At 39.9% G+C, this 14,507-nt stretch overlaps 1 protein-coding gene across 1 annotated transcript; it reads left to right on the plus strand.

Moving 5' to 3' along the window:
• Positions 1-2,151: 2,151 nt before the first annotated feature.
• Positions 2,152-14,505, plus strand: GLT8D2 (glycosyltransferase 8 domain containing 2). The gene is made up of 10 exons (XM_044441245.1): positions 2,152-2,401; positions 4,870-4,912; positions 5,503-5,601; positions 7,329-7,497; positions 8,317-8,434; positions 10,083-10,167; positions 10,390-10,502; positions 11,075-11,241; positions 13,031-13,143; positions 13,946-14,505. Exons 2-10 carry the CDS (start codon positions 4,894-4,896, stop codon positions 14,116-14,118), a joined length of 1,056 nt encoding a protein of 351 aa, XP_044297180.1. The 5' UTR covers positions 2,152-2,401; positions 4,870-4,893; the 3' UTR covers positions 14,119-14,505.
• The last annotated feature ends 2 nt before the right edge of the window (positions 14,506-14,507 follow it).

The following is a 14,507-nucleotide window of genomic DNA, read 5'->3' on the forward strand; positions in this document are numbered from 1 at the left end:
GCAGGAAATACTATGCAGAACAGGTAAAGGGATGCCAGCCTCCTTTGAAGAGGAATCTTATGAGGAAGAACCTGCAATATTAGAAAGTAAAGTGAAAGCTGCTCTGAAAGCACTTGGAAAAAGTCACACCTGAAGTAGCTAAGCTACCACTATAACTATTCCAAGCTGCAGGGAATGAATCAGTCAAAATCCTTAACAAGAACATGCTAACAAATATGGAAACCAACAGAATGGTCCACAGATTGGAAATGTTCAATATACATTCCAGTCCTCAAGAATGGAATTGCTATATGAGCATTGCACTAATTTCCCCAAGCAAGCAAAGTGATCCTCAAGGTGCTGCAGCAAAGAAGCTTGCCCTACGTGGAGCAAGAAATGTCTGATGTTCATGCTGGATTTCTGGAAGAAAAAGTCTCTTGAGATCATATCACAAATATATGGTGGCTATTGGAACACACCAAGGAACTTCAAAAGAGAATAGGTCTGTGATTTACAGATTTACAACAATGCCTTTGATGGTGTGGATCACAAGAAGCTATAGGTGGTCCTGTAAGAAATGAGGGTGCCTGGGCACTGACTGTCCTAATTAACCTGCATTGTGGACAAGATTCTACCATTAGGACAACAAAATGGTTCTCTATAGGCAAAGGTGTCAGACAAGGCAGTATTGTATCCCTTATCTGTTCAATCTGTATGCAGAACATACAAAGCAAACTGGATTAGCATCAGAGGAAGCAGTGAAAATTGGTGGAAGATACAACCATAATTTAAGAACTGGCAGAAAGCAGCAACAAATTGAAATGACTCCAGAGGAAATTGAAAAAAGGAAGTGCAAAAGCAGGATTGCAGCTGAACAATGAGTAAACAAAGAGAGCTACAGAAGAATTGCACAACTTTAAGGATTGAAATTGAAATACTTTGGCTCAGTCATCTAAGCGAAAAGTCCACTGAAATAATGGCATCTTGCTTTATGCCTAAAATGGGGCAGAGAGAATGCCTGAGGAACTTTTTAAGGGGATGGGTTTCTTTCACTGCACATACAGTAAGGTCAGTACAATACATATCATATACAGTACTATACATATACAAGTTATCTAAAGGAGCGCTTGCATCCATATATGCCCTTCTGCCTTCTGAGATCGGCGCGGGAGGCCCTTCTCCGGGAGCCCTCTGTGAAGGATATTACGAAGGTGAGTACCCGGAGGAGGGCCTTCTCTGCGGTGGCACCCCACCTATGGAATGTGCTCCCCAGAGAGGTCCGCCTGGCGCCGTCATTATTTGTTGGCCAGGCCAAGACCTTTTTATTTAAACGATATTTTAATTGTTAATCGGTTGTTTTATTTGTGGTATTAAATTATGGCCGAGAAACTCCAAATTTTTAATGTTATTCTATTCTTTATTTATTTTTTTTGTAAGCCGCCCCGAGACTTCGGCGATGGGTGCGGCATAAAAATGTCATAAATAAATAAATAAATAAATAAATAAATAAATAAAATACTACAAGCAAAGTTATCCCTTCTCTGGGCTGCCAGAATATGTATACATTTTCATGATACAGAAAGTCATTTTAGTGGCTCATTTGGGAGAACCTTTATCACTCCCCTTCTCTTTCCCTCTGACCTTCTTGGCATTCATAAATGATGCTTGTTCTTTGATTGCATCCTACCTGGTCCTTTGAAGGGTTTGCTTGCCTCCAGCACTATTTATTGTGCAGAGCAGATAAAATATTTTTCCCTGTATTTCATTTTATCTTATAACTTGTACATTATACACTTGAGATATAGCTTCCAAAACACACACAAAATTTGTTTGTGTTTCCCAAAAAGAGCACATATTTAGATTATTATTTTGTAAGAATAAGATCCACTATCCTACAATTGTTTCTTTTTCATATGCATAAACCAATATTGCCCTGTTTGTGAAAATCAGAAAAAAGCATTAAGCACAAATGCAATCTGAGTTCAGAGCAGTTACTGAACTTCCTTCATTTCCCCCTCTCTCTGGAATTTTCTGTCCATCCAAGATTAAGTGGAGCAGGAGGAGGAAAGTTTGCCAGTGGTGGAGCTGCAGCATTCGGCACATCTGGAAGCAGTTTATGGGGCTCTCTTGCTCCAGCAAGGCAATGTCTGGATTCTGTGCAGTTCCATAGTCACTGAGAAAGGAAGGAAAAATAGCTCCAACTAAACACACAAAGGAATTTTTAAAAGACTGTCTCCCTGAAAGTATTTTAGAGGAATTACAAACGTAAAGTCTCACTTGCAGAATTCTAACAGTGATCCCACGAGAAAGGCAGTTCTGGCATGAATGTTTACAGCACTGGACCTTCTTCTTACCAAGAGCCGCTGCCCTGCAGTTATTTTTCTGGAGAAAGAATTCTCAGTTGTTGTGCTGCCTTTGAAAGGTAAAATATTTAATTCTGCAGGAAATATCTCAGTCATAATTTCCTTTTCTGCTCCCCTGCTTCAGTCTTTTGCTTTGCTGTATGGTCTTGCAATTGTGTCTGGAGATTGTCAGTATACAGTAACGAATTTCCAAGTGCTTCAGTCAATGGCTGCAGAGCTGGAAAATGACTTCATTTTCCAAAAATGAAAACTTAAGATTTTGTGGCCTTGATGGTTTTCACATATTAATTTTAAAAAGCAGTGTGTTTTTAATATAAGTCTCTCAAGCTCTGAACTCTAGGCTTAAAAATCTGGTGCAAGTTACACAGATATGATTGTTTTTCAGGCAAGCTCCAGGTACTTATAGCCTTGATGCATTACAGATGGCCATGTTGCTGTACGAGAAATCTTGGTGCCTTGTAGGCATGATCATTTGTCCTTTAGGTTGTGTTTATATATTTGCAAGTACATATGTGTCTTTAGGTCTCAGTGTGCGCTCAACAAAAGGCATCTTAAGTCAAAAGTACTGCCCCTGGGGCTTCTAAAGTCTTGAAGGCAGCAGAGTATGTGGGACACGGAACCCATGCTCACAGAATTGTAGATGAATTAATCCAGGAATTGCTGAAATGTAGAGGGAGCAAACTAGCATGATAGGGGCTCCAATTTCAATTAACGAGTCATGGTCACCCAGTTTGTAGTTTGCTAACTTGCCTTCTAAACACAGACACGCAGACAGTTTAGTCCCTAAACATTCCAGAGCTATCCCATGGTTTGTTGTTGAATTAAATGTGAGGTGCTTTACACCTAATGGTTTAAATATCATGCTAACGGCTATGGGACAATTTTAGGTTGTTAATTGAAAGTGGAAGTGCCACAGACAGTGTATATACTTGCTCACTCTAGATTTCAGCAGTTCATGGATTAATTAAACCATTGTTGTTATGAGGTATGAACTGACTCAATATGTATTCAGAATGAACATCCTGTGCCTTGAATCAACACTGTGGGTTATGTGTCTGTCTGTTGCAAACTGTTCATTTTCATGTTGCACATGGTATCCAGGGGAAAAATAATTATTCAGATGCATATACCCAATTTAAAACAAGAAAGCGTGTGTTTGTTCCTATGTGATTTTTCAATTTTAGAAATAAAGTCAAACAGCTGTGTAATTTATTGAACGTATGACCATGCTTACTGCACCCTATGACTCTAAGTAAAATAAAAATATTTATTTATTTATTTATTTATTAAAACATTTTTATGCCGCCCCATTCGCCCAAGCCTCGGGGCGGCTTACAACAATAGTAACAGTACAATAGTACAATAGTACAATAGTAACTGTTACTATTGTAACAGTTACAATAGTAACAGAAATGTTCTTTGATATGTAAAGGGAAATTGTGCCACCAAAAATATTTGATGTTTGTTTGTTTAATTTATTATTACTTGGATATGGAATGCGTTTCTAAGGGAGGGGCATGAAGCCCCATCAGTGAGGGTGTTCAAGGAAAGATTGGACAACCACATGTTGGGGATTACATGAGTGGAACCAGCTGGAGCTGTGGGGGTGAGGTGTCAGACTAGATGGCCCAGGAGCACCCTTCTCACTCACTTTGTTTCTATGTTTATTTTTATATCCCATCATTTTTCCTCTTGCAAGATCCTAAACATGGCTTACCTGGTCTTCCTCCTTTCATTTTATGCTCACTACAGCACCCGAGAATTAGGTAAGGCCGAGAGTTAGTGGCTGACCCAAAGACTCTCAGTGTGCTTCATGACTGAGTGGAGACTAGAATCCACATTTCCCAAGTCTTGGTCCAATATTCTAACCCCTATGCAATGCTGGAATCAACAGTAATATAAAAAAGAACACACGCTTTGTTTTCTTTGGAGTCACACAGCTGAAAAATGTTTTAAATAAATAAATAACAATGATATGAATGGAGCATGCTGATATATCCTCTCAGATACCCATGAATATGATCTTAACATCAATTTGTTAATCAGTTCGTGTCAGTGATAATCTGGTATCTTCAGCCTTACATCTTTATTTTTGTTTAAATCAATCTCAAATGCACTGTAAGTCCTACTCTTGCATTTGATTTTCCTTCCTTTGGTTCCCTTTAATGCCTATTCTAATGTGGCATATATATTTTTATATAAGGTCTCTCTCTCTCTCTCTCTCTCTCTCTCTCTCTCTCTCTCTCTCTCTCTCGTGTGTTCAGCTATGTCTATATCTATGTCTACAAGCCAGTTTCATACTTTGCCCCTGGGACTGTAGAAGTAAATTATTATATTAGAATTTTATGGCATTCTTTGAAGAAATACATTTTAATTTCAGATCTGTGTTGGATAATTTGGGGATCCTTTCCATTCAAATGGAAAGCAAAATCTAAAGGTTAAACATGGGTCTGCAGGAGGTCACTAAGCACAGACAAAATGTGTATTTAATTTCCCCATCTCATTCAGTTTTACCTTTTATCTGCAGACTGCAACCAAATGAAAGAACCAGATGGCTCTGTTACGAAAAAGTAAGTCACCTCCAGGGGTGTGGGGAGAAATTAGAAGAGGTTGTTCAGTAGCTGCAGTTTCACTGAAAAGCTTGGCCAAAAGGAAATAGTAAAGGGCACCCAATGCTGGGTCAGCAACAGAAACTGAGAGGGAACCTGAGCGAGCTGGAGGCAACATGAAGGCTGATCAGTGGGGCACAGGCCAAAGAATAGCTTGAACACTGGTTGGAAACCCACTAAAGGGCTTTCCTTCTGGCAGTGAAAAGTCCCAGATTATGTTTCAAAGGCCTGCTTACACACTACATCTTCTGTGGCCTATAGGGACTGTGTGGGACCATGGATGCCAGAGCCAGGGGAATTTCCAGGAGGAATCATCAGTTTTGGTGTACATCTCTCATCAGTCCAAGCCAGCATAGCCAGTGGTCAGGGGTGGGAGCTGCAGTCTGAAACATCTGGCAGGTATCACACTGGGGAAAACTGCTAAACATACTGATGAGGGAACAGATCCTGCTGAACTCAATGGGACATACTACTGGATAAAAATGCTTTAAATTGTGCTGTTAATGGTGCATTCAGTATTGATTGTTGGCTAGTTCTCCTTTGTTTTACAGTTAATCAGATCCTACTGTTCCTTCTTGTTTTGACTGTCTGTGTCATTCTGTATAATAAAGTTCACAAATTGCCATCTGCTGACCTAAGGAATGAACCAGGTAGGCACCTCTAGTTAAAAGTGGAAAACAATTGGTGGGTGGAGCTAGTGGAAGGGGGTGTGATAATCTGGGGAAACCAGGATGGCCTGATTTGACCCATCAGTCACAGATTCTGCACTCCTGCTTTAGTAGCTGGCATTATGTCAGCCCCCATATCCCCTTATAAGGATGTTCACACCCAGTGTAACTAAAGGACCACGGCATATAAACAAGCACAGAAACATTGATTCAGCATCATGAGGAAATATGGCAGCCAAGACAGTGTGTGGAACATGTGACAGATACAGGTAGGATGTTACAGGATGCCTAGCAATTTAATGTGATTAATGCTGTGTTAGAGACAAGGGACTTTTTGTAAAATACTACATACAACCATACTATATAGATTGTGTGTAATAATTAGGGTTGTACATTAGCTTCAGTGAAGTCCAGAACTGAATTGGGCTGATTTGGATGGATTTAGAAGATGTCTGAATTGAAATAGAACTCCTCTACAGCTGACAAAATCCAAATACTCCTGAAGATTCAAAGGAACACAGAGCTAGTGTGTCTTCAAAAGCTGGAAATTTTTTCACCAGGTTCTCCAAATAAGGAGAACACCAATGTGGAGAGGAGGGGTTGTAGCATTCTGACTGGCAGGCCTAGCTTCTAATCACAATGAATGTCTTACCAGGGCTTTCCAATCTGAGTGCTTTCAGGGAGGGATGTTAAAGAAATGTATCACATCCAGTGTTCAGTGCTGTTTGCTAGTTCACTCTCTCCGGAACAGGAATGTTTGGATACATTTGGTGGCGTCTGGCACCTGGCTCACTGGGTGCTTGCTACTTCTCCTTCTGCACCTTCCAATGCATCCTCCACACCTGTTACCTGCTCCTTTTGCAGTTCCTGTGACTGATGCTAACTGAGCAGAAAATTTAAGAGAGTTCATTTCCCCCCTTTATTATAACTGTCTACCACAAGTATATACTTCTGAATTTATGTAGCTTTCTTGCCTAGGGATACCTCTATGGAGTATGCCATTTTTATATCATTTTTAAAGCATGCATGTGGATAAGAAAAAGTGAACACTTTCCCTCCAAAATGAATGCTCCCTTTCCACAAAAAGTGACTAAACTTATTTTTCTGAAATACTGCAGGATTCTTAATTAGGGCCACTTCTATGTTGTATGTCATTTACTCACAAGAAAAACAATTGCTCATAGGGAACTTAGAGGAATAAGCATGTCCTTTAAAAAAAATCCCCAGAGCTTGAAGGATGCTTGTGCCTATACCTGTTCATCTGAAACACAGCAGATTTAATCCTGTCAAAGGGGGCAACTATCCCTGCAAATGCACCCTATTTTGCCAAGGAATTAAAAATGTATCAGCAACTTTAAAACAAAAAGCAGATTTAAAAAAACAGATGTTAAAGTTGCATAGCACTAAACTCCCCACACACCAATTTTCTTAATTTGGAAAAGTGTAATTTCCTCATCAGGAACTACAGTGGCTTCACATTCCATCCAAATCTGGCCAATCAAAATGTTAAAAAAATCCAGTGAGTGTCAGTGGGAAACATGACATTTAAATTCTCAAATATGACTTTGATTCTGCTTTGAGTAGAAGTGGGCATCCTCCAAATCAGCCTGAGTCAAACTGGGTTGTTTTCTGAAGGGCCAAACTGGAGTCCAACTGTATATTGTGATTTGTGCACACCCCGGTATTAAATGGCTTCCTCTTCATCTTAGTTGATTTGGAGAGCCCCGAGGAAATGGAAGAAGAAATTCCTGTGGTGATTTGTGCTGCTCCAGGCAGGATGGGTGCAGCAGTTGCCGCAATCAGCAGCATTTATAGCAACACTGACTCAAATGTATTGTTCTATGTAGTTGGGCTGAGGAACGGCATTCCACATATCAGGTGAAGTAATTGATGGAGTGGTGACATTTACTGGCTAAACCGCTACATAGGTGGACTGCAAGATATACTGCCACGGGGACAGATACAGCAACAGAAAACCCTAGAAATGGTGGTAGAATTGCCAGGATTAAATCATGATGGGACAGAATTGAGGGAGGAAGGAAGGATGGAGGTGAGGATGCAGAAAGGCAGAAAGTCCTGCTGGGGGTGGTATCTAACCACCATTCTCCGGATTGTTGCCCTCTTGGTCTGCAATACCGGGTGCTCCTGTCTGTACTGACTGGGGCTTATGAGAGTTGATGTTCCAAATATATGGAGGGCACAAGGTTGAGAAAGGGTGGGCTAAATTGTTAGCAGAAATGATTGATCTTTTTACTTGGCCACCTGCATGAACCAAAGGGACACGACAGTCAGGATCTCTCTTAGTGTAAGAATTGCATCAGTGCACACATTTGCGTGTGAAGAAAGAATGCAAAGTAATATCCAAATCTTTGTGCGAGGATGAGCAAGCTGAGTGGCTGAATAATTAAACTTCTGCTTTACTGTGTGATCCATTTGCATTCCATTTGAAAGATGTTATCAGTAAACTGAACTCAGATATCCAATTAATGTCTTTTAAAACATGGTATTTAGGAGGGCTCAGAAATTGTTCATTGTATTTTTTTTCAGTTGCTTATTCTTTATAGTGTATGGTGAAAAGTGCACCCTGCAGGGGAAAGCTGTAAAGATTAGGGATAGGGGAAGGAATGAGTGATACGTGAAATACTACTACATGTTTTCATTCATATGCTTCCTAATATGCTTCTGTTTACATTTCAGAAAGTGGATTGAAAATTCCAGACTGAAAGATATAAAGTTTAAAATTGTGGAATTCAATCCCATGGTACTAAAAGGGAAAATCAGACCAGATGCAGCACGCCCTGAATTACTTCAGCCTGTGAGTTTATACATACCACGGGGCAGCGAAAGATGTTTTCAAGATGTTTTTTAACATAATCCTTGAATTTCAGTCATAGTTCTACCCTGCCCAGATTGCAGATAGTCTCAGGGTAGCTTGCATTTATAAAAGCCCCCCAAATTTTTCTTGGTAAAAGTCATACATATTTCTACAATAAGCCTCTCAAAAACTAGGGGAGATGCATGAACGTTATTTGGCTGAAATGGCCCAATAAAGGCAGCCAGAGAGAAAGGGAAACAACAAAACTGAATTAAGCCAGGAGAAATCAGCCCAAAACCTTCTTTGAGTATTGTGACTGCTGAACTCTATAATATATTAACACTTGAGTACTGTTAAAAAAAATGAAAAAAAGATAAGACCATGATTTCCAGGACTAGATTCTCTACATATTGGTCCTCATGTAGTAGTAGGCTTGAATGATTGCAACCCAGAAATTTATACTACATTGTCCCATTCCCTGGTGCAAAAGACTCACTCATAACCTGGAATAAATAATTCTACCTTTAAGTAGGACCATCAGGTTGCATTGCATATGAATGCATCAATATTGCTCCTTAACTTCTCTGACACAGGAGGAGATGGAGCCGGTGTGGCTGTCTCTAGCCATTCCATTCCATGTCCTGCCATCTTGTTCAGCCAGTGGGAACAAAGTCTCCCCATGCAGGAGCCAGCTGTGGGCAACAACAGCAGAGTAGAGCAAAGGGGTAAATGAGCAGGAGAAGCCAGGGCTACCTCATCACCCTCTGCTGCAGCAGGGAATTGGTTTCAAGGTTGCATGAGAGCAGCTTTACCTAGAGATGGTATAAATTTCCTCCTATCAGGAACATATGGCCAGGTTTGCATAGCAACATAGCAGAAGAAACATTTCAGTGCTTAATTTTGATTTGTTGTTCTAGGAAGCCTAGAATTGGAAGGGGCCACTTAGGCTATCAGGTCCAACACTCTGCTAAGTGCAGGAATCCAGTTTAAAGAGCCTGGACAGATGGCTGTCCAGTCTTTGCTTGAATACCTCATGACAGAGACCCTACTACCTCCCTAGATAGTTGGTTCCATTGTTGGTCTAAAGAGTGGTGTCTAGAACTGGACACAGTATTCCAGGTGAGGTCTGATCAGCACGAAGTGGAGTAGGAATTATTACTTCCCCTGGTTTTGAAACTACACTTCTGTTGATGCAACCTCAAACTTCATTTGCCTTTTTCCACCCACTTCATACTGATGACTTATATTCACATATAAACAAGCTGAAGTGGGATAAAGCTCTAACTTGTTTTTCAATACCCAAAAAGCAGTTAGTGATTAGTTATATTTGTATTTCCTTATGAATTGTTGTGAACTGCCCAGAGTACTTCAGCTAATGGGCAATGTAGAAATGAAATCAAAAAATAATACAAATATGACAAGAATACTTTCCATCTCTAATTTGTCCTGTATCTATGATTTGTCAATTCATGGTTTTCCATCAACACCAGCATTTGTAATAAATTAAACTAAACAGCATGGAAATCTCCAAATAAAAGATCTCTCATATGCATTATGTTTTTGCCTCCCCACCCCCTACCGGACATTTTATTACTTGAAAAATTTCAGTCTTCTACTTCATTCATCTATATATTTTAAATTTCAACAGCTCAACTTTGTACGATTTTATCTCCCTCTACTTATCCACGAACATGAAAAAGTAATATATCTTGATGATGACGTGATTGTGCAAGGTAAGCAGCATGTCCAAAAAATTCTCCCTAAATGGTTGAAGATTCAGAAATCTATATTCTGCACATTTTTACTTTGCTCTACTCTGCATGCTAGAATATTTGAAAAAAAAAGTAGCAATCTTACACTGAAATAAAGTAACATGTTGCAACAGAAGAATACTATGTAAAGACAGTAATAAGCATAGACAAATGCCGCTTTTGAAAAACTCGCATTTTCTTTAGGTGATATCCAAGACCTGTATGACACAAAGTTATCTCATGGCCATGCTGCAGCTTTTTCAAATGACTGTGACCTGCCGTCAACTCATGAAATGGTTAGAAGCGTAGGAATGCAGGTAAGTAGTTCTTGCAACATAAAAATTCCTGATGTAGTTTTCTACCTCATTCTTCAAAGTTTCACATTTTGCCTAACTTCTTCACAGTAATTTTGGGGAAGGTGATGGCATTAGATCAAGTAATACTTTTGTTTTCTCATGCCCCACTTGTGTAGGGGAAGTAGATTAAGACACTTCAGGCCTTAAGGGAGAGCTCCAAAAGCAACCACATGGTCTTTGTGGAATGTTGCATGATTTCCAGGCTTACAAATCAGGGACACACCCACAGTTAAAGGTAACAGAGATTCTTAGGCTCAGTTAAATGGTTAATAGGAAGGGCCATCAGGATGCTTCAGGCAGCATAGCATGTGTTCCTGTTTACTGTTTGTAAGAAGTAACTGAAGCAGCATGCAGTCCCTAAATTACTTACTCCTGCCACCCAGTCCCTTCCTTGTGGATTATGTATCATGTTATGCACATATACTCACACTTTTTTCATTCCGGTCTTGGACATGAGAAAAGGAAATGTGATTAGACAAGCTCTTAAGAACATCTGAATTGAGTGTACTCACACTTTGCTTTATCCCACTTAGAATACCTATATGGGGTTTCTGGACTACCGAAAACAAACAATCCGAGATCTTGGCATAAGTCCCAGCACCTGCTCCTTTAATCCTGGTGTCATTGTTGCCAACATGACAGAATGGAAGCACCAACGAATCACGAAGCAGTTAGAAAAATGGATGCAGAAAAATGTAGAGTATGTAGAAACATCCCATTTGTGGTATCCTTAACTGGTTGTCCAGTTTACTGTATCTAATAGATGCGTAGAATATTTAGATTTTTAAACAACACTCTTCCCTTTACTTTTTGTGTCTTGCTGTACCTTCCAAGTATCCACTTCTTAAAACACCAGATTAACACACAGACTCTTTGTTGTCTATAAGTTCATATCTTATGCATGTTCAAGCAATGCACTGAGCATCTGAACAAATCCTCAAGGGTAGTGAAGATGATACATTTTCTTTGCAGCACTGGGAAGCCTCAACTCTGCTTAATGTGGTAAATTGTGCTCTGATTCAAAAACAACAAAAAGCTATTGTTTCAAGCCAGTAGCTTGACTTTTGTTTCAAGAAGCTGAAGTACAAGTGATCTAAAAAGTACAAAGTGGCTGGGTTCACACAACCTATTAACTCCCTTGGACATTTTAACCATAATTGTGGTTAAAATCCTGCTGTGCTTGCCAGCTGATCAGGTGTAGCAGTTGGGTGCTTCATCCTCCCTCTTTTCCCTTCCTCCCCAACTAAGTCCCAGGGAACACTACAGGAGTACAGAAATGCCCCTTAAGGCGTAACCAGCCATTTTGTGCTGGCTTTAGTTTTTTTTTGTTAATGTGCCTGTTATCACTTTGGAACGTGAGGGCAGCCCAAGGCTACAAGAAGTTCCCCCCAATCTCCCCCCACCAATCTTATTCAAAAGTGTGCTTTCAACACACACCAGCTTTAAAAAAATAGCACTGAGCTAAAAGTTTGCCATTTGGTATGCACACAGTTTTGAACTTTTTTAAAAATGGGGGTATGTGGAAAGTAGCATTTGCTGTGGAATCTCCAGGGGTTTTGCTGGTGGGGTGCTCATGTGGCCCTAGTCTGTCCAAGTGTGGATAACACTGGTGACCCCCGCACACACCAAGAGCCTATTAAAAAGTGTTTTGGCGGATACAACTCAGTCCTTTCTACCAATCAGATATTCTCCAGGAATTTGGGGGGGGGGGTGCAAGGAAGCTCCAACTGCTCCTCAGAAACCCCTGTGGAGGGAGGGCATAAGTCTTGTGATTCAAAGTGGCAAGCTTGCCTCCCTGTGTGGGGTTTCCCCAAATTTAGAATTGATCCCTCCCCACTGTGAGCAGAGAGAAGGGATGCTCTTCCCAGGTGTCCCTAAATGCTGCTTTGACTTTCCGGGCTGCCTGGGAAAGACAGCCATCTTCCAGCTTCTTGGCTGGAGTACCAAGCCTGTTTGCTGCTCTTGCCAAGGATTTTTTTTTACTTGATCATGGCTTATTTGGTTATCTCGATTCCGATAACACAATAAGCCACGGTAGGTTTGTTAAACTTCACTACAAGCTATGGCTAGTTTCAGTAGTTTATAAGCCACTCTGCAGGAAGGACAGCAACATGCTAAACCACCATAGTTTTTCAATACAGCTTAACTTGTTGTGCAAATCCAGGCAATATTACTTTCAAAAGCAGCTTCCTTTGTTTTTGTAGCATCATTTTGGAGGGAGAAAAGGTATACTTGGAGATTGCTATGTATCAACTGGTAGTGATAAAACTAAAGGGCTATGAATTTTCAGATAGTCCATATTAAATGCAAAATACACCTTCTAATCTAAGCTTCAATGATATAACTACTCCAAATGCTGTTGTCCTATTTTCTAATTCCAGCTGAATTATACTACCTTGTTACTCAGTTTTTCCACACTGTCATTGAAAGGGCTAGCTTAAAAAAGCAACCCTTCTGAAAACTTGACTGTTTAAAAAATTCTTTTTCAGAGAGAATCTGTACAGTAGCACTCTTGCTGGTGGGGTGGCCACTTCCCCAATGCTCCTTGTATTCCATGGAAAATATTCACCGATTAATCCTTTATGGCATATTCGACATCTAGGTAAGCTTCAGATGCTGAGGTTGTATGGCTAAACAGAGGCAAAATATCCTCAAGGAGCCACTGGAAAGCTTTTGTCAAGATTTTCATGTTATTCTGCCTATGTACTTTGAAATCCGGCGGAGTGTAAGAAACAGCATTATCATAATTCCTCTCTTATACAAAATGCAACGTTACAACATTTTTAAAAAGTAAACACACAGAAAACCAACTAAATATTTAGGCTTCATTCTACTGTATAACCAAATTAAGTTAAAAAAATATATTGCAAGTTTCCTACCCGGGCCGTCAACTGCAGCTGAGCTCATTTGCGCCCTACTTCATGTTGCTTTGGCATATCATTGTAAATGCAAGCATTTGAGCCCCACTCCAGCATAGCTTACTTTTAAGTTCCTTTGACAACTGAAACTCATTTCCATAGAATCAAAGCACATCAGACTTCCTTTGGATCATGGTTTTGCACTCAAATTATTTGGTACAGCAGTTTCTCAAAGTTTCAGTATTGTAAGGCCAAATTGTCTTCCTTAGCAAGTTGAAGCAAATTGCAAGCCTTGTAATATAATTTGAATAAAACCATGTGATATTACCTTCCCATAATTAAATACTGAAGGCTGCAATCCTATGCACGCATATCTGAAGGTAGGCCCAATGGAAAAGGTTCAACAGAGAGGTAGGACTTTGCATTGTAAATTTCAGTAGGCAGATTTAGCAAGTGCTTACAATAGACTGAATTATACTCACACTAAATGAAAGAATTTTCTAGTAAGAACTTTGTAAAAACAACTTTTCTTTTCAATTCACATAGGATGGAGTCCTGATACCAGGTACTCAGAGCATTTCCTTCAAGAAGCCAAGTTACTTCACTGGAATGGAAGATACAAGCCTTGGGATTATCCTAGTGTTCATACTGACCTGTGGGAAAAGTGGTTTGTTCCTGACCCTTCAGGGACTTTTAAACTGGTTCGTCCTAATAGCTGATATCATTTATGCTTTTAAGGCAACAGGATTAGTCATTTCCAGCATGCACAAGGTACTTAGTATGTCATGATGTGATTTACCTCCTTTGTTGTACGTAAGAGTGGCTGTATGATACTGACTTTTACAAAGCCAACCTAAGTGTTGAAGAGACAACTCAAAATGAAATCTACTGAGGAGCGCATTAGGTCCATGATGCAGTATGCACAGTTCAAAGATGCTTCAATGTCAAGATCTGCTATGAAGACTACATTGTTAAGGAGACACTAGTCTTTATAAAACCAGAATCTCCATGCTCTGTTTCTTACTGAGATACCATTTGCAGCACTTTGAATTCAAAGTGCTTTGCCTTAAAGTTTACCTCCTGTAGTTAACATTAAAGTAAAACTAAG

Source organism: Varanus komodoensis, unplaced genomic scaffold (assembly GCF_004798865.1).
Source record: "Varanus komodoensis strain SLA01 unplaced genomic scaffold, ASM479886v1 scaffold39, whole genome shotgun sequence".
Classification (NCBI taxonomy): Eukaryota; Metazoa; Chordata; class Lepidosauria; order Squamata; family Varanidae; genus Varanus; species Varanus komodoensis.